The sequence below is a fragment of the Serpula lacrymans genome, assembly GCF_000218685.1.
Source record: "Serpula lacrymans var. lacrymans S7.9 unplaced genomic scaffold SERLAscaffold_6, whole genome shotgun sequence".
NCBI classification, from domain to species: domain Eukaryota; kingdom Fungi; phylum Basidiomycota; class Agaricomycetes; order Boletales; family Serpulaceae; genus Serpula; species Serpula lacrymans.
The window spans coordinates 1,004,480-1,026,497 of NW_006763295.1; the positions used below are offsets into that span (position 1 = coordinate 1,004,480).

At 49.0% G+C, this 22,018-nt stretch overlaps 10 protein-coding genes across 10 annotated transcripts; 6 read left to right on the forward strand and 4 right to left on the reverse strand.

Annotated features, from left to right (window-relative positions):
• Positions 1 to 184: 184 nt before the first annotated feature.
• Positions 185 to 2,625, forward strand: SERLADRAFT_465540 (uncharacterized protein; the record flags this gene model as incomplete). Its single annotated transcript, XM_007317474.1, has 9 exons — positions 185 to 217; positions 265 to 378; positions 448 to 1,006; positions 1,057 to 1,501; positions 1,563 to 1,570; positions 1,625 to 1,683; positions 1,755 to 2,188; positions 2,258 to 2,421; positions 2,480 to 2,625. The coding sequence occupies 5 exons, from the start codon at positions 982 to 984 to the stop codon at positions 2,085 to 2,087; spliced, it is 870 nt and encodes a 289-aa protein (XP_007317536.1).
• Positions 2,626 to 3,259: 634 nt separating this feature from the next.
• Positions 3,260 to 3,990, reverse strand: SERLADRAFT_448396 (uncharacterized protein; the record flags this gene model as incomplete). The annotated part of the gene is made up of 1 exon (XM_007317475.1): positions 3,260 to 3,990. One exon carries the CDS (start codon positions 3,919 to 3,921, stop codon positions 3,676 to 3,678), a length of 246 nt encoding a protein of 81 aa, XP_007317537.1.
• Positions 3,991 to 4,435: 445 nt separating this feature from the next.
• SERLADRAFT_368821 (uncharacterized protein) lies at positions 4,436 to 5,691 on the forward strand (the record flags this gene model as incomplete). Its single annotated transcript, XM_007317476.1, has 4 exons — positions 4,436 to 4,462; positions 4,519 to 4,977; positions 5,051 to 5,419; positions 5,482 to 5,691. 4 exons carry the CDS (start codon positions 4,436 to 4,438, stop codon positions 5,689 to 5,691), a joined length of 1,065 nt encoding a protein of 354 aa, XP_007317538.1.
• Positions 5,692 to 7,531: 1,840 nt separating this feature from the next.
• Positions 7,532 to 9,437, forward strand: SERLADRAFT_465545 (uncharacterized protein; the record flags this gene model as incomplete). Its single annotated transcript, XM_007317477.1, has 5 exons — positions 7,532 to 7,686; positions 7,743 to 8,003; positions 8,059 to 8,866; positions 8,931 to 9,111; positions 9,160 to 9,437. The coding sequence occupies 4 exons, from the start codon at positions 7,820 to 7,822 to the stop codon at positions 9,304 to 9,306; spliced, it is 1,320 nt and encodes a 439-aa protein (XP_007317539.1).
• A 49-nt stretch (positions 9,438 to 9,486) lies between these two features.
• On the forward strand, positions 9,487 to 11,449 carry SERLADRAFT_448399 (uncharacterized protein; the record flags this gene model as incomplete). Its single annotated transcript, XM_007317478.1, has 4 exons — positions 9,487 to 9,725; positions 9,783 to 10,677; positions 10,735 to 10,833; positions 10,885 to 11,449. 4 exons carry the CDS (start codon positions 9,582 to 9,584, stop codon positions 11,199 to 11,201), a joined length of 1,455 nt encoding a protein of 484 aa, XP_007317540.1.
• Positions 11,450 to 11,554: 105 nt separating this feature from the next.
• On the reverse strand, positions 11,555 to 12,201 carry SERLADRAFT_387322 (uncharacterized protein; the record flags this gene model as incomplete). The annotated part of the gene is made up of 3 exons (XM_007317479.1): positions 11,555 to 11,837; positions 11,897 to 12,117; positions 12,185 to 12,201. A coding segment is annotated over one exon (176 nt), but the record flags the coding sequence as incomplete, so codon positions are not given.
• Positions 12,202 to 12,541: 340 nt separating this feature from the next.
• On the reverse strand, positions 12,542 to 15,268 carry SERLADRAFT_465550 (uncharacterized protein; the record flags this gene model as incomplete). The annotated part of the gene is made up of 5 exons (XM_007317480.1): positions 12,542 to 12,558; positions 12,616 to 12,802; positions 12,853 to 14,189; positions 14,248 to 14,374; positions 14,431 to 15,268. The coding sequence occupies 2 exons, from the start codon at positions 15,170 to 15,172 to the stop codon at positions 14,271 to 14,273; spliced, it is 846 nt and encodes a 281-aa protein (XP_007317542.1).
• A 57-nt stretch (positions 15,269 to 15,325) lies between these two features.
• On the forward strand, positions 15,326 to 15,789 carry SERLADRAFT_465557 (uncharacterized protein; the record flags this gene model as incomplete). Its single annotated transcript, XM_007317481.1, has 1 exon — positions 15,326 to 15,789. The coding sequence occupies one exon, from the start codon at positions 15,379 to 15,381 to the stop codon at positions 15,565 to 15,567; it is 189 nt and encodes a 62-aa protein (XP_007317543.1).
• On the reverse strand, positions 15,786 to 17,170 carry SERLADRAFT_387331 (uncharacterized protein; the record flags this gene model as incomplete). The annotated part of the gene is made up of 12 exons (XM_007317482.1): positions 15,786 to 15,910; positions 15,964 to 16,028; positions 16,082 to 16,130; positions 16,189 to 16,230; positions 16,291 to 16,301; positions 16,351 to 16,412; positions 16,467 to 16,501; positions 16,555 to 16,580; positions 16,637 to 16,656; positions 16,718 to 16,836; positions 16,900 to 16,922; positions 16,982 to 17,170. The coding sequence occupies 12 exons, from the start codon at positions 17,124 to 17,126 to the stop codon at positions 15,848 to 15,850; spliced, it is 660 nt and encodes a 219-aa protein (XP_007317544.1).
• A 155-nt stretch (positions 17,171 to 17,325) lies between these two features.
• SERLADRAFT_407820 (uncharacterized protein) lies at positions 17,326 to 20,078 on the forward strand (the record flags this gene model as incomplete). Its single annotated transcript, XM_007317483.1, has 3 exons — positions 17,326 to 17,420; positions 17,471 to 19,508; positions 19,602 to 20,078. The coding sequence occupies 3 exons, from the start codon at positions 17,326 to 17,328 to the stop codon at positions 20,076 to 20,078; spliced, it is 2,610 nt and encodes an 869-aa protein (XP_007317545.1).
• Positions 20,079 to 22,018: the final 1,940 nt, after the last annotated feature.

Sequence of the window (22,018 nt, forward strand, 5' to 3'; positions counted from 1 at the left end):
GGAGCAGTCATGCAACTATTGGTCACACTTTGTCACGCGCGGCACCTTCGACAATGTTCGGCCAAATCATCGAAAAAATGAGACAAGCTCAGATGCATGTGTGGTGCAAAGCGGAGCTACTGGGCTTCAATGATGCGTGACTGCCTCTTTGGGTCATGAAGTCACGATTTCTCCTTGTTCTTCCATCTGCAGGTGCCTCAAGGCTTTGATCAACTTGGTAAGCACCTGGCATGGTAGAGGTTTACCCATTGACGTTTTTTTTAGAAAGTTTTGTGACTTTCCTAGCACACGATCTGCCCCGATTTTGCCCTCTTTGCCTCAAATTCCGCACTTTTGGAGGTCAAGACCGTAGTGTCTGGTCTGTATTTATCGCTACAGGTAAGATATTCACAAAATTCTTTACGGATAGGTTTGTTACATTCTATTCTACCTCTGACAACTTTTTAGGGGCTTGTACAACGGTTGTTGAGCCTGTAGAGGCCCAAGAGCATATGGTGTCCGGACTGCAACATCTGTCCAACGATAGTACTGTACATTCAGCCATATACACCCTACATCACGATGCAGAACATTATTAGCTTGGTCCAGCTTGAGATCCCAAACTTCTTGCTTTCCGTTGGTTTCGTCCTGGGCTCATGAGAGCAGTTTCCTTCCTTCGGCATTCCGTCTCTCATGTGATTATGTTGTTGATCTCTACTGCGCCATCGTTCGGGACATCGTTGAGTGGGGATATAAGTCTCTCATACTGGCTCAGAAACAATACTCTGGATTCTGGTAGCGACTACATAATATCCGTCGTGTACCCACCATGCTGACACACAAAGGTGAATCATGTGGGTCAAGATAAGTGACTGTCATATATAAAGCCCCAAAAGTATCTGTGAACATCAGGAAGGAGTTATTCTCACCAGTGCTTTGTTATCAAACGCTATCTCTATTGCGAGCCATCTCTTGAGTTTGTCTTCGTAGCCCGCGTTCATCATGACATCCCCCAGGGTTTGGTTCGGTGGGTAATCTCTGGACATTGATGCCATGTATTCTCACATTTCATTTCAGTAACTGGGGCTTCATCGGGTTTTGGCCGTGTGGTCGTAGAACATGTACTGAAGAAGGGCGACATCGCTGTGGCCACTTTGCGCAAGCCTGACATGCTATCCGATCTCGTTGAACAGTATCCATCATCACGTCTCCTTACTCTTCGCCTTGACGTCACAGATCCCGCGGAAACCACTGCAGCATTCAACAAGGCAATAGAAACATACGGAAGAATTGACGTTGTCTTCAACAATGCTGGATACTGTGTCATATCTGAAGCCGAGGGAATCAGCGAAACGAGTGCTCGTGGACAGTTCGAGGTGATGTTCTGGGGTGCGGCGAATGTAACCAAGGAAGCAGTGAAGTGCTTTAGAGATATAAACAGGCCAATTGGTGGACGACTCTTGCAGATGTCATCAAGGTCGGCTTTTGTGGGAGCCGTTGGAGTAGCACATTACGGCGCTGCGTACGTGCTCCTTTGTCACAGTTTTTGAAGTAGCTAAATAGGCATCTGCCGCGATTGGCAGCAAAGCTGGTGCGTAGCTTTTGCTCTAATCCGCATGTCAAGCTTGTTAAAAGAATGTATCAGCGCTAGAATGCCTTACCGAAGGATGGGCCGCTGAACTTGACCCAAGATGGAATATCAAGGTGTGTTCACTGAGAACATTCTATTTAGACGGACTGATTCTTGATAAATGCTGAATCGAAACTTGTGGTAGATCACGCTTGTTGAACCTGCTCTTTTTCGTACTCCAGCACCTTCGAAAAATTTCATGGAGCCTCCTCACCCCGCATATGCAGACCCGTCCCTACCGAGCAGCAAATATCGCAGCCTTTACCCTGGAGTCGAGCGTATATTCACGGGAGATCCGGCTAAACTTGCCCAGGCTATGTACAGACTCTCAGAACTTGAGGATCCACCATTCAGGTTACCATTGCACAAGGTCGCCTTAGACACAGCTAGAAGAAAGGGCGAAAGTTTGATCAAAGCTGTAGATGAGTACGCGAGCTGGTCAGATGACATATATCTCTCAGATTCTACTAGTAGTTAAATTTACTACCAACCATGGTGGGGACGTATAGAAGGATTGACTTTCGTTTGGATGGTTGTTTCTTTTTGAATATGCACAGCTTTTCATACTCCTAACAAAATGTATGTCGTTCAACAAGTGAAGTCGGTGAATTGCTCATTCCGTTTTCTCATATGGTCCTTCCTTTCAAGGTCTCACTTTCTGTGATATCATATGATTTACTTGTTTGATAGTCCTCCGCGGATTCGCTGATACTTGACTGGCCCCTAACGTTCAGCCACAAAAGACAAAGGGGGACAAATCAGGGGCTTCCGAATCTTGCCAGTGTCATGATCTACAATTCGAACCTTAAGCAGTGATTTATTTTATCCCCGTTGAATGGCAAGCTTGAATTGACTGTCATATGTTTGTAGCTATGCGGGAATGTAGATTTATACTGCTGTCAATCTAAAATGGTCCCTGCGTCTGTACATGCACTTCCAACATCATATTAATATTGCGGTGCGTCTTGTTTGTGACTTCTCTCCTTTTACTAGATCTGCCATGTATCAATACGGGGGATTAGGTGAGTCCAACCCAATATTCCGAGTCCGAGGCTAACAACGGCGGAAGTTCATAGGAGGCAATATTGAATTTGGCATTTCAATTCAGGCATACATATCGTGACCCCTGTAAGGCAAGTAGCAACGAAACGGAAGTCTCGGTATGTCAATATCCGATCATGCATCCGACAACCCCTTGAGGGCCCCATCCGCATATCTTTATAAACCCACATTCTGTGAGGGATTATGATCTCCTCAACTACACCTCAACCCCACTACTTGCTCAACAGAATTCGCCAAAGTTCCATCCTGCTCGTTCACACTTCATGCTCGATATCATAAAAAAGAAATTACTTAGACTCTCCAAGATGAACTCTGAAGATGAGAGTGTTCCTTTTACTCATCCTCCCCCGGTTAGTTTTTCCCTATTGTAATTGGCCTTAGCGCATCGCTCATGTAGGAATGCAGAGAGTGTGTCCACAAAGTACGACCCGGATAACTGACCCTAGTAACGTTGAGCGTTCATGGGCTCGATTGTCCGCTGAAACCATCTGTGTTCCAGGATGTCATTGTATATGGTGTCGCAGAAGGCCTAGAGTTGTGAGTCTTTTATCTATTCTATTATTATTAAACTCATATTTTCATGCACAGGATGATGTAGTGACGCCACATTCTAGAAACGAGCGAATTCAACGTCGCTCCTCTCAGAGACGACACCATTTGCCTACAACGAACAGCATAATGGAAGTATTATACCCATCTTCACTCACTGCCGCTGATTCCCCGGACTTATCGTTGGAACGTCCTCCAGCTTATGAGGAATGTCCCCCTCATGGTAGTCCATCAAGTGCAGTCCAGGACACGTTTTCCAGGCCTAACGGACAAACTGCGGAAATGCCCCTCATAGAGAACGAAGGTGTTGCCGATAGTAATGCTAGAGACGCTCCTCTGGCTTTTCTCCCTCTTGTCACCGGCGACAGGCCACCTTGCTCAGACTGGGTAGTATCTAACCATCAAGGTCCAATCAACCCCCAAGAATGTCGATACATTAGTCATGTAGATGAACATCAATTCCCCAGCGCATCTATAGATGAAGATATTGCGTGGAATAACCGTTCCGCCGTTTCACCACCTACGTACGCACGATTTGATCCTCGTCGGCCCCGCTTTCCTAATGCCTCTGAGATTCTGGGACCATACCCCCACATTTCTGTGCTCTCCCCAGAAATGTCGTAGTCAATATTCTGGTTATTCACTGTGAGGTTTCGTGATGACATAGTGCTAGAGTCGCATCGCTGGCGGTTTCTCGACATTTACTATATTCCATAAATCGCATAATGTCAGCTCTGTCATACTATACTTTGGAATTATATCTTCTACATCTTACTTTTCTTGCGTGACCTAAACCTGTATCTTGTAAGAAAAAAAGCGTAATTTTAAACACCAGAGACATGTCTGTGGTATTAATGCCACTGAGTTTGAAGCTATGATCTTCCCGCGGTCGAAAATGGCTGTTCCATCATTGGTTGAAATACCGGCTGTTCGTATTTGTACGGCAAGAAACCTCCACGTCTTAGGAACAGCTCTAGTTTGCTGCAAGGGAGAGATGTTGGCCAACATTCAGCGAACGAATGCAATATCCCGTGCTATGCAGCGCTCATTGGCAACGTTGCATAGCACGCCCACAAAAGGGAAAAGGTGGGCCAAAATCCTTCTACAGACTCAAAAAATCCTCACCTCTTACACATCGTAGTCCAACAGGTATGCATACCACATAATATACAGTATCAAAGTGGGAACATACATATTCTGCCATTAGCCATCGTCATGATGAATATGGGAGGCCCCTCGACGGTATGTTTTCTGTTTACTTTATAATGTGTTATATTCAGTAGGGGTGTATTCATTAGGTTCCCGAGACCCACGACTTCCTTAAAAACCTTTTCCTTGATGGAGACCTCATCCCCTTGCCTTTCCAGCGCTTTCTCGCCCCCATCATTGCCCGACGCCGGACACCACAGATAGAAAAACAATATGCCGACATTGGCGGGGGATCACCAATCCTTCGTTACACACAACTACAGGGTGCTGGAATGGCTGCTTTACTGGATGAGCTCAGCCCAGAGACTGCCCCTCATAAAAGTTATGTGGCCTTCCGATATGCCAAACCTCTAACGGATGAGACTGCACGGCAATTGAAGGCAGATGGCGTCAAACGAGCCATTGCATTTACTCAGTATCCTCAGTACAGCTGCAGCACAACTGGAAGTAGCTTGAATGAACTTTTTCGTCAAGGCAAGGCCGGTGAAATGGGTGACATTGAATGGAGTGTGATCGACCGATGGGGGACACACCCTGGGTTTATCGAGGTACGTTATTCATTATGACACTCCTTAGAACTACAACTTATAGTATCTCTGCTTGCTTTGTTTTTTCCCCTAGGCAGTATCCCAACACATAGAAGCAGCGCTAGCAAAATTCGATCCCGCGGTCCGCTCAGATGTGGTACTTCTCTTCTCAGCGCATTCTTTGCCAATGTCAGTTGTTAATCGTGGGGACCCATATGTTCTGGAAGTTTCTGCTTCCGTCAATGCCGTGATGGATCGTTTAGGTCACTCCAATCCGTTCCGTCTCGTCTGGCAATCACAAGTTGGGCCCACTCCATGGATGGGTATGCAGACAGGGGAGGCTGTCAAAGGTCTCGCCCGGTTGGGAAAGAAACATCTCGTGATGGTCCCGATTGCTTTTACCAGTGACCATATCGAAACGCTCTACGAGCTTGATCTGGAATATGCTCACGAGGCCAGAGAAGTAAGCTTAGTCCATACTTTATTTTAACTTCATGTACTGATGCTACCTTCAACCTTCCTTAGCTCGGAATGGAAGTCCAGAGAGCAGAGTCGTTGAACGACTCCCCTGTGTTTATTCGGGCTCTGGCAGACATCACAGCGCAACATATTCGCGACTATTCTTCAGGAAAGGTCGGACCTACGACTACGCAGATGGGACTTAGGTGTCCTGGTTGTACCAATGGAACTTGTGGCCAGCAGAAAAACTGGTTCGCTCGTGCAGGCCGTATATAGTCGACCTGGGTGTACATCGATCGCTGTTCAAATATTATTTATTGTCAGAAAACATGGCTTCTTGTCCCCGTCGCCCACCACATGCTTCCGACAGTTCAAGGTCGTGGTAGCCTACGGGATCTAGATCTTCTGGATCTTGTTGCATTTGTAATGTGAGAGTAGCGAGTATGATGTTTGGTGATGAGTGGATGAACCAATGTCACATGAACATTTGCTCCAGTGAACGCTTCGCTTAGTTTCTATTCGGCTGAAGTCTACTGATATTTTCAAGGATCAAAATTTTGTCAGGGGTGTCTTCTTCGAAACCCCATAGCACCGATTATCTCCAACTTGAACGAGTAGACTCATGTAAATTTCGACTGTCATTTAAGTAATCTGGTCTCATTAGGGAGACCAAGTTACCAAAGATGCTTATTTTGACTGGTATTACACAGCGTTGTACTTTTGATATTATCTAGAGAGTAATCAGAAATTCCTGTCGGTCCGAGAAATGGGAAATTCGGGGCGTCCGCTTCGACCCCGCAAATAAAGTGCCTCAGTGCCACTTGGCCAAGAAGCATGAATAGGCACAAAACGTGTCAAATAAAGTGAGAGTAAGCCCAGATCATGGATCCGTCGAATGCGGAGGAATCTGGAGGAATTCATCAAGGACAGTTGGTCGGTTAGTAGCTTGTAACAAAGCCGATTAAAATATGGTACCCGCGCGTATTGTACCGTCGGTAGCTTAATGACACTGTCATGCCATTGTGGCGTGACATGAGCCTGTCCGGTGGAAATAGGTGTCCAAACCCAGCGGGCCAAGCCGTTCGTACTAGTCCACTGATTGGATGAGGGGTGCCACAATTTTGGACAGCATCTTTAAGCTATAGGCTTGATGAGCTCGAATCCGTGCAACCCGTTAGGTCAAGGCTACTGGACAGCGTGTTTAGGGAGGTCCAAGTAAAGGCACGTCGTACGATCACTACAGACAAGGATATCTGTTCCGAGGGTTTTAGTCAATTCTACACTGCGTAGTGACTAAAGGGAGAACCCACCTGACTGCGACCATCCACCAGGCTGAACTTCACAATACATGTATAGTAACGGTTGCGCTTCTGATCAAATGCAAGCAATACAAGCAACATAGGATAGCCTGACCGGTCGCCAAGTCAAATAGTATATACCGAGGCTGAGAGGGAGTGCAACCAAATGGGATTAAGGCAGATGGAAATCATATCTTTTGGGAAGTGATGAACAGGATATAAGAGGATACTTCAAGTTGGTCAGAACAGACGACGGTAAAAATGAAACTACGCGCCTAGGATTTGATTTTCTCGCCTGCTGATCCCGAAGCGCGGAAGCAGAACAAGCGTAGGCTTTTTGAGGGCGATATAACGCATTTGCAGCAATAATGCAACCCTACATACGCACGAGCTGATAGTAAGTAGCCATCGCCGTCGGTTCAAAGTCTCCCGTGCCTTCGGCATCAAAACCAAGCGCAGTTGTGCAGCCCAAGCGTCCAGGCGCTTGAGAAGAAAGTGATCATGTCTAAGTAATCGGTCATATGGCGCAAGTATGGACTATACTGTAGTGTTCTGTTTGTTTCAGTGTAAGCTTTGCTGGGCCGCTTAGCATTTACTAAAGGAAATAAGTGGCCAGTACAATTTCCGTCCTTGAAGGGTGTCTTGTCGACAATTGGAGGCCAGATGGCAGTTCCCAATGCTGAGGGTTAAGCTTGGTCATGATGGCGCCAAAGATCATACCAAAAGGCGTAGGAAAAGGGTCGAGTCAAGTGTTCAATCGCTTAGGATCACGTGAACTGGCGGATTTTGAATGGATAAACCCCAATAAGAGGAGCCACATTGCAAAAATTTTATAAAAGCCTTCCTTGATCAGCTACTTTGCACTCATCGCAAAGTAAATTACAGTTTTACTCCACCGCCTGCTCGAGCGCATCATCGTTTTCAATTGAGCTTTTAGCTCGTACATGACTTTCACTCAAAACACTCGGGACGAGTATGTGTTTCTTATATATAAGTGCTCTATGAGATGGTCGCTGACGTTTTGTTTAGTTATCTCAGTGACCTCGTATTCTCTCTCCTCAACTTGTGATCGCCTTTACACCAGTCGTAACATCTAAAAAATCATTATGTTATCTCGAACATTCATTCGCGCCCCTCTTTTCTCCCGGGGCTTAGCAACTCATGCTGGCCCATCGACAGCATTGCCCGCTGTGTTGCACCTCAAAACAGGCCAGTCATTCTCAGGTCGGTCGTTTGGCGCGCCCCGCAGCGTGTTTGGAGAAACAGTTTTCTCTACATCAATCACATCATGTAGGTTTTCTTGTTGTAGTTATTCGTGCCATCATCTCATTTGATGACCCTCTAGACACCGAGTCGATGACTGATCCCTCCTATCGGGGTCAGATCCTGGTATTCACCACCCCCCTCATTGGAAACTACGGTGTGCCTTTAAACAGAGCCCCAGTTGATGGACGGGATGTCGGCGTTCTTCTCGAATCGAATGGCGTACAGTGCACTGGAGTAGTAGTCGCTGATGTCGCTGAGAAATTCTCCCATCACAGTGCGGTGGAATCATTAGCGTCTTGGTGTCGCCGCTTCAACGTGCCTGGTATCACTGGCGTTGATACTCGGGCCATCACACGACTTCTGCGTGATCAGGGGACTACTCTTGGCCGTCTCGCTGTTGGCGCTGATGTTTCTGCTCCAATGCCATCACCTGAGCAGTACTGGAACCCGAGTGCAGAGAATCTCGTTGATCAAATATCCACTAAAGCACCATACGAACTAAACCCCACTGGCGATGTGAAAATTGCTGTTCTTGATTTCGGTGCCAAGGCCAACATTCTACGGGCTTTAGTCCGACGAAATGCGGCCGTTACAGTTCTACCCTGGAACTACAACTTCAACGCCGTTCGTGACAAATTTGATGGGTTATTCCTGTCTAATGGCCCCGGTGACCCCTCAAAATGTATGGATGCAGCCGTAATTCTGCGCAAGACTATTGCGGAGTGGGACAAGCCTATTTTCGGTATTTGCATGGGTCACCAGATCATTGGCATGGCCATTGGTCTGGATGCGTATCGTATGACCTTTGGTAACCGTGGACATAACCAACCTGTATTGGCATTGGCATCTTCTGGTTCGATTAAGGCTGGGAGGGTGTATGTCACGAGGTAAGATCCATTTGTCTGGTATGCTGTTATAGTTCTGCGTGACTGATTCCGATTTCCTTCACAGTCAGAATCATCAGTACGCCTTGAAGTTGCAGGATCCTTTCCCTCAAGGATGGGAGCCTTCCTTCATCAACTGCAACGATTCTTCAGTTGAAGGTATCAAGTCCACGGAAGAGTCAGGTAAAAAGGTCTGGGGGGTACAGTTCCACCCTGAGAGCTGTGGCGGTCCTCTTGACACCATTGAGGTATATTCGGTCGCTACTACACATGACTATTACTTATTCTTTCCCCAGATGTTCACCGACTTCGTTACGGAGTGTCGGGCCCACAAGGCGTTAGTGGCCGCCGAAGATGAAGTCATGGTGAATGCTTCTGCAAAAGCAACGCCTTTCTTTGAGACTATTCGTGCGCAACCTGCTGCAGTAGCTGCTATGGCATAAAATTAGGGTGGTACATTGGCACTCATGGGACGTTGACTGATTTATTTTCGTGTAATCTGTATCTGCGATATTGTGTATCATGCTGTAAATTACTGGATAGATGGAATTGATACTTGCTGAAAATCAAAAAACGAGTGTGGATAGTGTCTGCCGGTAGCCGACCTGATATAGTTTGAATCGGGTTATTACGCGTTTTACCACGACTGCTCGCTGTGTGTCAGTCATACATACAATCTTTACACCTTCATCCACCGTCCAAGTCTTTCACTACTGTCATGAATTTTCTAGATACATACGGTATCACTGGATCTGGGGTCAGTACCCCCCCACAAACCGAACAGCCTGAGCAAAGTCTCAACGAGGAGGTTTCGCAAGTAATTGGACAGCTCGGAAGGTTCTGGGGTGGATTCAGAAAGCAGGTCAGTCTTGCTTCCTTTTTATCGACCGCCATCGAACAGGATTAACGCGGACAATAGAGCGAAAGTGCACTGGCTACTGCGCGGAAAGATCTCACTCAAGTCGTAACCCAGGCGCAGAAGGAGCTGAACAAGCTGACTGCAGAAACACCGGGAGATGACCCTAATGTGACAAATGAGGAGACTGAGTCAGAGCAACAACCTAATGCTCAGGCTGGACCATCTTCTGATGGTGCAGATTCCCCAACTACACCTATTGCAGATGTGGATACCACCCCGTCTTCCTCTCAGACTTTCTTCTCGCGGCTCCAATCGTCACTCCCTCCCAACATCGTTTCCACTGTGCAGACACATATCCCAGAGGGTTTGAGGAATGCACCTCAGAACATAGATTTTACGCAGTTGCGGACGACGCTCTCATCTGAGTTCCAACGGGTACAGGGCGTAACTCGTGCCCAGGCAGAAGAATACGTTCATAAGAGCGAACTTTTACTGAAGGATGCTATCAAGGAGGCCGGCGATGTTCTGCGTGATGCAGTCAAGGTTATTCCACCTGAAGAAGGTTCATCCACGTCAGGAGCCATTTGGGACGGTTCTGATGTGTGGATGCTACCCACCCCACCTGGCGAGGCCGATGGGAGAAGTAGCTCTAGCATCAAAGGGAAAGGAAAAGAAACCGATTCAGGCCCATCATCGAGACGGCACTCAGAAGATGCTCAGCGCGCAGCAGCAACGCGAGCTGAATTGCTGTTGAAGCGGTTGAATTACGATCCTGAAACCATTATGGCTGATCCAGCTGATGAAGAGGGTGTCAAAGAGCTGTACGCCAAGTGGATCCAAGAGGCACGTGGTGATGAGCAAGGTACCCATGGTCAGGACTGGTCAGAGCGCATTCAGGAGGCGTTGGCAGAACCAACTGATGGAGAGGCACTGAACGATACTTTCAATGCCCTAGGTTAGTTTTGCGTTATTTCGTGCGCTATATGGCGTCTTCTAATTCTATCCACGAAAGTGCCGTCCCAAATGACAGAAGAAGTGTTCTGGGAGCGCTACTTTTTCCGCGTGCATCAGATAGAGCAAGAAGAGGAAAGGCGAAAGGTTCTTTTGCGAGGTACTATTAAGATTGTCACATTTATACGAAGGTGCTGATTGGTTTGTCTAGGTACAATGGAAAACGAAGAAGACTTCAGCTGGGAAGACGATGAAGATGACTCTGTGTCCAAACCTACTGAAATTGACAACCTCACTTCTGCTTCACAGCGCACGCTGGCAGCTCCACGCGCCCTTGTAGTAACAGAAGCAAACTCAGCACCATCATCTCACGCCCATACTCCCGCTACCTTGAGCCCTCGGGAAAGCAGTGAAGAAAGTTATGACCTCGTATCTTCTGGGAACGTGAGCGTTGCAGGCGAGGGACACGAGACAAGTAAGGATGAGGGTGATGATGATGATGCGGATAGCGACGTCGACTGGGAGTAATCCGGTTAGCTCGCAGCCTTTGAAGTCCTCGATACTAGTAAGTTAATCGAATTTCATGCGGATTGTGACTCGGAAATGTATAGTACTTTTCTGATATATGTGTATCATGATTCATTCTGTACGACTGTACAAAGCCATGGGAGCTTAACGTTTAGCTACAGTAGTAGTTGGACTTGTTAAATGCAGGGCTCGAAGAGAAATCTGTTAACTTGACGACTTGATATCACATTTTTGATTTTTATCCCGGTTCAATCAATTTGTTGCGTGCGGTCTTGGTTAGTTGAGTAATTAGGTATTTCCCATCAAGTCTTCAGGGCATATAAGCTTTTCATGGAGCGCCTGAAGCTATGCTTAGTGTCTCCATAACCGTACTATACGGCAAGTCTACTCCAACGTTGAAATTTTCGTTTCCAAGCCCGCCAACATTGTCGTTCTTTGCTTTGGTAGTCCTGTGATAGGACAATGAGTACGCTCTTGGAACGACGGGGAAGGAAATCCCGCCTTTGTTCTCGAAATGTCATCATCCCAGCTCTCCGTTTCGTCTGGGCGGTTATTGTCATTTGGTGCGAATTCGGCGTGTATTTTTACAGTCTTTCAGATTGTAAATGGCCAGACAAAGCATTTACTGGCAAGCAAGTACGTGGATTCACACTTTACACGTTCACCTTCTCATCGTGTTGTCTTCGATTCTAAAGCCGGTCTCCAGCCTAACAAGCAAGCCGTCCCATATTCTATTGATATCTGATCCTCAAGTACGAAATCCCTTGACGACGTCCGCAAAGCCATGGTTTGGCTTCAGCTCACCAACGACCTTATTGAAGAAGAGTTGGAGTGTGACTTCTCGTCTTCGTCCTCATGCCATCATCTTTCTCGGCGATATGCTGGCAACTGGTCGTCAGATAACAAGTGATGACGAGTACGTGACTGCCTTGCTTGCTGAATGATATGCTTTATTATAGACCAACTGATGTCACTTTCGTTAGGTACAAGCAGTATTATGAAGATTTTAGTAACATCTTTTCCCTGGACCCTCCCATACCTATATATTATATTCCGGGGAACAACGACATAGGGTACGTTACTTGCCATACGCATCGTGGTAGTTGTATGTATCATTCACAAACTGATTTCATCAGACTTGGAGTTTCTCCGTCTTTGTCGAAGAACGCTCGCCAGCACTATTCGGATCACTTTGGCGCATTCAATCAAGCAGTTACCATAGCCGGCCATAGGCTTATTCTTCTCGACGCCCCAGGACTAGTAGAGGAGGATTACAGGCGCCACGGACTTGGGAAAAGTTACGATGAATGGAACCCCCTTCCCGGCGGTGCAGTTCAGTTCGTGAAGTCCATATCAGGTATTTCCCTCGATCTTGTTTCTTAGGTCAACGCCCCAATTCCGTTTGGTTATACAGACAATCAAACCGCTCCATCGATTCTATTCAGCCATATACCCTTGTCGAGGCCGTCGAGCAAGTCATGTGGACCTCTTCGTGAAAAAGGAACATTGCGAGTAGGTGCTGGTCAAGGCTATCAGAACATGCTGGGGAAACAAACAACCGAATTTTTGCTGGATACTCTGCACCCATCTGCTGTATTTAGGTGTGTATCTGGTACCATTCTATAGCCTACTTTCTGATATTTTGAAAAAGCGGCGATGATCGCGACTATTGTGACCACACGCATGTTCTTCGCCCATGGGATGGTTCTACCAACCATAAGGCAATCCGCGAAGTTACAGTCAAGTCATACTCCTTGGCTCGCAACATTCGCAAACCCGGTTTTCAACTTCTCTCGTTGATCAACCCAGAGTTACATCCCACATTACCTCTCACGTTCGCAGATGCTCCTTGTCTCCTCCCAGATCATCGTGCAATCTTCAATTCTATCTATTTACCTTGCATTATACTCACCATTATCGCATTGCTTTACCTAAACATCACACCTGCACGCCATCGTCGACGTTTCTCCTCCATCTCTCCCGTTTCGATCACTCCGCAACCAAGCCGTGTGGTCACTCCAAGCCGACCTGACTCAGCCATATGGTCTGCCTGGTCTCCCAATAAAAACAAAGACCGCACTAGTCCAACAAGCCCCTTTCCTCCCACACTGCGAGTCCCAAATACGACTGCTCCGGCCAATCTTCGTGCATTCTCTGGTCCGGCTACTCCTCAGGACTCTCCACTGCTGAGCCCTATAACACTTTTCACGTCAGAAGATGATATTGATGAATTAATGCATCCTGCACAGTATGCTGCCCGGCGCGACAGCCATGCCCATGCAGGCGCTGCTGTCTGGTCAGCGACGACTCACGATGACGTTTACTCGGCTTCATCTTCGTCACCCTTCTTTCTCCCGCCTCCATCTCCCCAGCCGCATGCAGGTTCGCGCGGGTGGTCCTGGTCGCGATCATTTGTTTTAGGTGGCAGGAGACGACGAATAACGATTGGTATCCCATCGGTACTGATGCCTACATCATGGCGCTCCGGTGGCGGTAGACTCAAGATGGGCGACGCAAATCTACGGGGGCAGCAGAGACGGAGAGGTCTTCTCTGGAGACTAGCAGGTGACAGCGTCAGTGTCGTATTACCAGCCGTCATCGTTGGCAGTCTAATTTCTTGGTTGATGCTCTAACACAACCATAACTCACATAGACATTTATATGGATAGTTCCATGTGCACTACATTCCCAATAACACGAGCATCGGAATTACTTGTGAATATACATAAAATCCACTATATTTATGAATAATATCATCATCATAGAAAGACTCGTAGTGACGGCAGTATATTACTCGATAAGCTACTAGGTGTACAACGTACTTTGATTCGAATAATTCAAGGTCTGGGTCGAGAACTGATCCAGATATAATAATAGTAGCTCATGGTACATGCCCTGTATACATACTACCGGAGCTGCTCTGGCGATACAAAGGATCTAAGGCTGAGTAGGAGAACTATGTCTAAAATAGCCAGCGAACTGCGTCCACTATAGGAATATAGCATGTTAAGATGGTGCTCAAGATAATGAAAATTAAGACACCTACCGAAGGGTAAGTGGGTATTGTTACTACTGGGCTCCACTGACACTATTATCAGGCGTTGATGGTGATGTGGCAGTCGTTTCACGGAACAACGGCAACTGCGTAATCGCGAAGCCTGCGATCCCAAGTACTATTAGATAGAACTGTCAGAACGCAAAACTGAAGATTTAAGCCCATGGTACGTACAATAACCAGTGAATTTCTCGAAAGGAGAGTGAAAGTAGACACTGGTAGTAAGACTGGCAAGGAACCAGATGCCTATTAAGACCATATTCATGTTCACGGCCAGCCTGTACAAAAGGGATGGCTTTTGAACGCGAGATGATATCGATCGGAGTTGGTCGGCGAGGAAGAGGATGGACATGGTGAGGAGGAAGACGTGGCCTGATACGTCGTGTCCTCTCCTGAGCCTAGGTCTGGTATGCCATTCGCTATCAGGCAAGACAAGTGATGCTGCGAAGAGAGCGGGATGTGTTACGGGGGATATGGTTGATTTGGTCAAGCAGTACTCTGATGGTATGGAGAGCACGACTCCAGAAGGTAGGGCAGCGACGCATTCTCCCCCAGAGGCTAGTATCAAGCGTTCAAGGACGGGTGGGCCAAAGAACCAGCCTGTAAATACAAGCCAAACTAGCGACTCTGTTGCCCACTTCAATAATGGCTGTTTCGTCCTGGCCTGAGAGGGAGTGCTCAACCACAGTAGGAAGAATACGGCAGAGGTCCACCCCCAAGCTTTCTTGATGAACAAGACATTTAGGGGGTTGGCCTTGTTGGCGAAGTAGTCTGTATCCTGAAGGGGGTGCGGAAGGTGTGTGAGCAATGGATTTGAAGTGTCGAGATACGTATTGTAGGCGACTGAGTATCCCGTCCCAACGAATAGAACCGCTGTTAACAACACAAATACAGTTATTCGAGGATCGTGAGGCATGATTATAGTCGTGATGTTGTCGTATTCGAGCCTTGTTCTGCGGACTATGCTGGTTGACAATCTATGTGGTGCGGTTCAAAAGCTTGCATAGGCCACGAGTTCCGTTTTAGCCTAACGTCACTGATACGTGTACATCAATTCAAATCCAATATTGTTTTCCAAAGAGTGTCACATTCAGGTGTCTGTATCTTATCTACATAAATAAAATGAATGTAATGGCTACAGTTGGTGCTTTATACTTTCGAGCTACTTCTCCAAATCTTCGTCACCGACTCTCCGGTAAGACGCGCCAGCTCGTTTACGCAAGAGACCTCGGGCCCAGCGAAGGCCACCACACCAGACGAACAACACAGCGGGAATACCGAGCAAGATCAAAGCGAAGAAGAGATACTTAGCAGAATTCGAATGAGAACCATCCGCTGATTCCGAATCCTCAGAGTCCAGCACAGCATCATCAGACGTGGGTTCCTCCTCAGCAGGAGTAGCAGTTCCAGTGGCGACTTTCTCATCGGTCGTTCCAGCGGCAGGTGATACGGTACTCAAGGGTTGAGAGACTGCTGACGAAGTTTTGGTGGTATCAGTTGGCGCTACCGGTTCAAGTTCGTCTTCAAGATCCTGTTGACAAGCAACAATTTTTTATTTGTACCAAATTTTGGAGATAACACAAGGCGCTGATTATAGCTCAGCATGAAGAGGTACCTCTTTTCCTTCACCATCAACGACGACATCCAGAGGTAGCTGATACGAGAAATAAGTTAGTCACTGATAGACGATATTACATGAGAACATACCTCTCCAGATGCAGCAATGACAACATCCTCCACAGGTTTGTCACCACGGCCTTTAGGAACATCCTCTAAAGTGGTAATGAGCAACAAGGAAATAATAATGCAGATATATTTCACATACCGATAGCGTAGACGATATCCATACCCTCAAGGACTTTACCGAACACGACCTAGTTAAATTCCATCGAGTTATAATAACACGGAGCCAGTTCATATGCGGGGACTCACGTGTTTACCGTCTAACCAGCTAGTAACGACCGTGCAAATGAACTGTTAGAATTAAAAAGAACATGTTAATATTTATCGCGTCAATACGCCGCACAAGCTTACGAATTGAGAACCTATAATGCAAACTCAGATATATTTTTATACTTAGGCCAAATCACTCACCATTGGTATCCTTGCCTGCGTTTGCCATTGACAAAGTACCTGGTCCAGTGTGGTGAAGTTTGCTGATAGGTAACGTGAGCCTGACTAGTAACAAGTGAGGATTGGAGAATACGTACAAGTTCTCGTCCTTGAATCTGTCACCGTAAATCGACTATCGCGCGACATTAATTCCTTATAAACACAGTCGAGTTTTGCAAAACAAACCTTTCCACCAGTACCATCTCCCTTGGCTTTTCAAGAAAGCGTATTGAGTAGGAGATCAACGCCTAAGTATTACTGCACTTACTGAAGTCACCACCCTGAATCCTGTGTAAAGAAGGTTGAACGTAAGACATAAATTAGTGAAACTCGTGAAGGAGGAGCTTACATGAAGTTCTTAATCACACGGTGGAACTTGGAGCCCTGGTAGCCGTATCCAAGATCGTTACCTTCCTTGTCTTTACCAGTTGCAAGTGCGCGGAAGTTCTCCACAGTCTTGGGAACGGTCTAACCCAGCAGTAATTTAGTATACGTGCCCGAACGCAGCACGAGAGTCAAGGAGCAACGTACTCCTCCGTAGAGGCCGATCACAACTACGAGGTGGTGGTCAGAAAAGTGTGGGAGGACCGTTACACGAGATGTGGATACGTACCTCTTCCCATGTCCTGGTCACCATGTTTGATATCAAAGTAAACCTTGTTGGTGATTTTGGGACCTTTGGCAGCCTCAGCAGACTGTGCGCAGAAAAATGCGGCGATGGAGATTAAAACGAACGCGAGCGAGACACGACCGAACATTGTAACTTTTAGATGAATGTAAGAGGTAGACGTGGCCGAAAGAAACCGCTTCAAAAGAGACAGAGTAACCGTGGGAACTTAGCCGGCGTCGGCAGCGGAAGGGGTCACGTGGCGCTCACGGAGTGTGAACCACTATACCATGCAATGATTTTGAAAACCTGACCTTGAACGGTTTGAAGCAGTTTTCAAGGCTCATATCATGGACGATGGCCTTGTGCTCAATCTCGCAAGTAATGATGCAGCAGGACCAGCAAGCGTCAGCCACGCAGCCAAGTCAGGGCGCTGGACGGACAGGTATGTCTTGTTTTCCGATCTTTTGCGCTAATTTTAATGGTTTAGTGTAGAGTAAAAGCAAAACGAGTTGCGAAGCGTAAAACGAGAACCTGGGAGAAGACAGCAGTGCAGAAGCAAGGCGATAGTAAGGAGGGAGATGCCCAGCATCCTCCTGTAAAGCGGCCTCGAAAGGATGCGTCTCGCCCTAACCAATCAAACGACATACCTACCCCCTCAGAACGCACCGCACATCCTCCCAGAGCAGCACCCACTCAGATCATATCCTCCCTCTTCTCATACAACCCAAAAATAGAGACACCCCTAGCAGCTGTGAACCCAAAAACCTCATCCAAGCCTAGCAATGCCCCTCTAGCCGGACCATCAACGTTCTGTGACCTGGGTCTTGACCCTTTATTGGCCGCACACATGACTTCCAAAATGAATATCACAAAACCAACGTCTATCCAGCGAGCAGTTCTTCCCCTTCTTGTGAAAGCGCCGTCCGAGGACACAGCTGCAAGGGATGTTTTCATCCAGTCTCAAACCGGTTCTGGAAAGACGCTAGCCTTCCTTTTACCGATTATCCAAGATCTTCTACCTCTAAGCACACATTCTTACATCGATCGCTCAATTGGAACACTAGCCATCATCATCGCCCCTACTCGTGAACTCGCCAAACAAATAGCAGACGTCCTCGAAGCTCTGCTGACTCTTAAGCTACACGCTGAAGGAGAATCAGAGGACGATCAAAACTCTACTCGTTTCACGCGATGGCTAGTATCTGGATTACTTAGCGGTGGTGCCACCCGCACACACGAAAAAGCGCGCCTCAGAAAAGGCCTACCCATCATCGTTTCCACGCCTGGAAGATTGCTAGATCATCTACAAAATACATCTTCTTTCAACGTCGGAAAATGTAGGTGGCTTGTTTTAGATGAAGCCGATCGTCTTATGGAGTTGGGTTTTGAAGAGACCATCAAGGGTATAGTTCAAGGGCTTGATGGGCGTAGAAAACTTGCTATTCAGGCTGTTAAGGAGGGGAAGAGCATGGAAGTCGGCGGATGGGATTGGGAGCGTCGCAGGCGGACCATACTATGTTCAGCCACTATCCGGGAAGACGTTCAGAAGCTGGCAGGGACGACTTTGATCCAGCCGCTGATGATAAAAGCCATGGACACAGATAAAGAAGAAACTGCCGGTTTGCGGCCTGAGAGCGATGCACCAGGGGCAGTCTCTTCATCGGAGAAGTTCACGCCTCCAACCCAGCTATCGCAGAAATACGTAGTTGTCCCACTCAAAATGCGATTAGTCGCTCTTGTCGCGCTACTACGGCTCCTCCTCGCGCAGGCGCATGGTCGGAGGGGATCAAAGATCATTGTTTTCCTCAGCTGCACAGACTCTGTCGATTTTCACTGGAATCTTCTTGGGGGCTCGGCTATGGGTGGAGACGGCGTAGACTCCCCAGATGGTGATGGTGATGCTGCTGCTGCTGCTGACAATGAAGGCGAAGACGACGACGACAGCGACATCGAAAGCAAAAAACCCACCAAGCCGCAGAAAGAAAAAATAGCCGCAACCTCTCCTCTCCTCCCCGACGCCTCCATCTTCCGACTTCACGGCTCCCTGCCCCCACCAACCCGTCTCGCCTCCCTCCGCGGATTCTCCTCGACCCCCAACTCCAACTCCAACTCCAAACTCACCTCACAGCCACCCGCACCCCCTTCCTCCATCCTCCTCTGCACCTCCGTCGCCTCTCGCGGCCTCGACCTCCCACTCGTCCGCGCCGTCGTGCAGTACGACCTCCCCACCGAGGGCGGCGCGACGGAGTATGTGCACAGAGTAGGCCGGACGGCGCGCGCTGGGAAGGGCGGTGAGGCGTGGAGCATCGTCGCCCCCAGCGAGTCTAGCTGGGTGCCATGGGTGGAGGGCAAGATGCGGGGAGACGTCGTCGCTGACGGCCCAGCCGATGCGCAAGCCAATATCTCCCTCGAGGGCGTGGCCATCGACACCGTGCTCTCCAAAGGCTTTGGTGGGAAGGGCGTCGAGTATGAGGGACGGGCGACTGATGTGCAGTTGTCGTTTGAGAGGTGGGTGTTGCGGGAGAGCAAGGTGAGAATCGAGAGTTCCTCACTCGTTTTTAGTCGATGTGATCTGACCATCGCGTTGTCTATTTTATTCACTATTAAAATAATAATAATATAGAACGCCGACTCAGCGCGCAGAGCATTCCTCTCCCACATGAGAGCCTACGCCACCCACCCCTCCAACGAAAAACACATCTTCCACGTGCGCCACCTCCACATCGGCCATCTCGCCAAAGCCTTTGCCCTCCGCGACGCCCCCAAAACCGTCACCACCGCCAAAAACAACGTCACCACCAGCACCGGCGGAAAGAAGACGAGGACGAAGACGAGGGAGAGCGCAAACGCCGCGAAAACCACCAAGACGACCGAGGGCAAGCCAGACGCCGCCGCCCGCGTGAAGCGCGAGAAGGTGGGCGCCAAGGTGCATTATCGGGAAGAGGGCCAGGTGGAGGGCGAGGCGGAGAGGAGGATGCAGGATGTGGTGAGGGCGCAGGGACGGTTGACGAGGAAGGGAGGGGTGATGATGAGTAGTGGGGCTGGGGAGTTCCAGATCGCGTCCGGGGCGGCTCTGGAGAGTCTGGCCCAGAGACGTTGAGGGTAGCGGCTGTATGATTCAAGGCGATACCTCGAAAGAGTTGATTAGGGTCGGGGAATGTAATATGCTTGTGCTCCCTCTTGTTCAAATCAGATGTAGTAATTCCTTTGACGCGCTCGAGTCCCTTGGCAGAGATCATGACTTCAAAAGGCAAAGAAAAAGGTGAGACATTTTTTCTCCTACTCGTCTATTGCTCAGTGTTATCATGATGTTACAAACGTTACACATATAATTGCAGAATAGTAGATAATCGATAAATATCTTCTTCCTCCTTTTCTTAAAAATCAAAGCAGTAGTAGTACGCATCTACACTATACGTCGTACCCACCCACACCCACACCTCCCCCCCTCCCGTCTGGGGGCTCCGGAGGGGCAGACACACTCGTCCGACTATCGTCGTACCACTCAAGCCGTTCTCGTATACACGAGTCTACGTCCAAGTCCGAGTTTGAATTTATGTTATTGGAGGTGGAGGGGGAGGTGGAGAGGGCTGGAATAAAATCGTCTCTAAGCTGGGAAGACCCTCGATCGTCGACCTCGCTCTCACTACGCCTACTCCCACTCCTACTCCCACTCCGACTCCGGCTGCGACCCCTACTTCGACTCCGGCTCACACTAGGCACACGCGGCAACGTCGAGCTCGAAAAGCACGAACAAGCCACCGCCGACAACGCACACTCGCACTTCTCACCCGAAAGCGGCGAATCGACACGGGCGAGGGGGAGGGGGAGGGGCGGGAGAAGACGCGAGAACGACTCGACGGTCATCGGCGGAGAATGGACGTTGGATATCCCCGAGGTAGACGCCGCCACCGAAAACGCGTCCGTCCCCCCACCCCCTCCCTCGCCCTCGCCCTCGCCATCTCCATCTCCATCTCCCCTTGACGACAACGACAACGACGTCCCCCTCCGCCGATGGCGGTGGCGACGACGACGCGTGTCCTCGGCCCAATACGCGCTTCCCCTCCCGCTCCCGTTCAGGTTGGAGTGCGGAGAGTGGTGGGAGGTGGTGGTGGTGGAGATCGTGGAGGTCGTTTTGCTCCTGCCCCCGGTCGCACCTCCGCCCGGGTAGAGGTGCTGCAACGACTCCGTGCCCTCCCCTTCCCCCATCTCGTCATGCGCCCCGCGCCCAGGCACCGTCCGCCTCGCCCTCATATGCGACGCCATCCCTCCCCCTCCTCCCCCACCTGCCCCTCCCCCACCAGAAAACCGCGAGACCCCAACAGGCGAACGCACAGGCCTCAGAAAATCCGCCGTACCCCGCTCTGTGACCAAGTTGGGGTAAAACGTCCGGGGGTCCTGGATCATCGCCTCCATCTCGTGCCGCCTAATGACGCGGCTGAAGCTGTGCATGACTAGGAGGGAGATGATCATCCCTATCGAGTTGGTTGGGGGGAAAAACAGGGGATTGAGTTATTGGATGCATGAGGCGGAAGGAGAGAAGGAGAAGGGGGAGAGAGAGGACGTACAGTTGAAAGCTATGTAGGAGAGAGAGCTGATATCGTCAGTGTCGCTCTTGACACCCACAATGTCGAGGACGACAGAGACGACGGTGGTGGCGGTGATGAACGTCGTGTAGCAAAGCTAGAAAAGCCCGTCAGTTCGTCAGGTCTAATGACTATACGCCTCGCCCCCCAAAACAATGACAAAAGCGCAAAAGCAAAAACACTTCTAGAAAACAGGAGCCCAAAAAACACAAAACACACCTCATCCCTCATCACCTCCCGAAACAACGCCATCCTCGGCACATACCTCCCAAACCTGCTCACACCAGACAGCGCAGGAGACGTCGCACGCTGCAGCCCACCCCCACCCCCACCTCCGGCGTACACGCGCCTCGGCACCGAGTATCGCTCCGTCGTCTCTGATATCCGCACCATGGACGGAAGCCGCGATCGATGGTGCGCGGGGAGCTCGTCGGACGCGGTGGAGCGTAGGGCG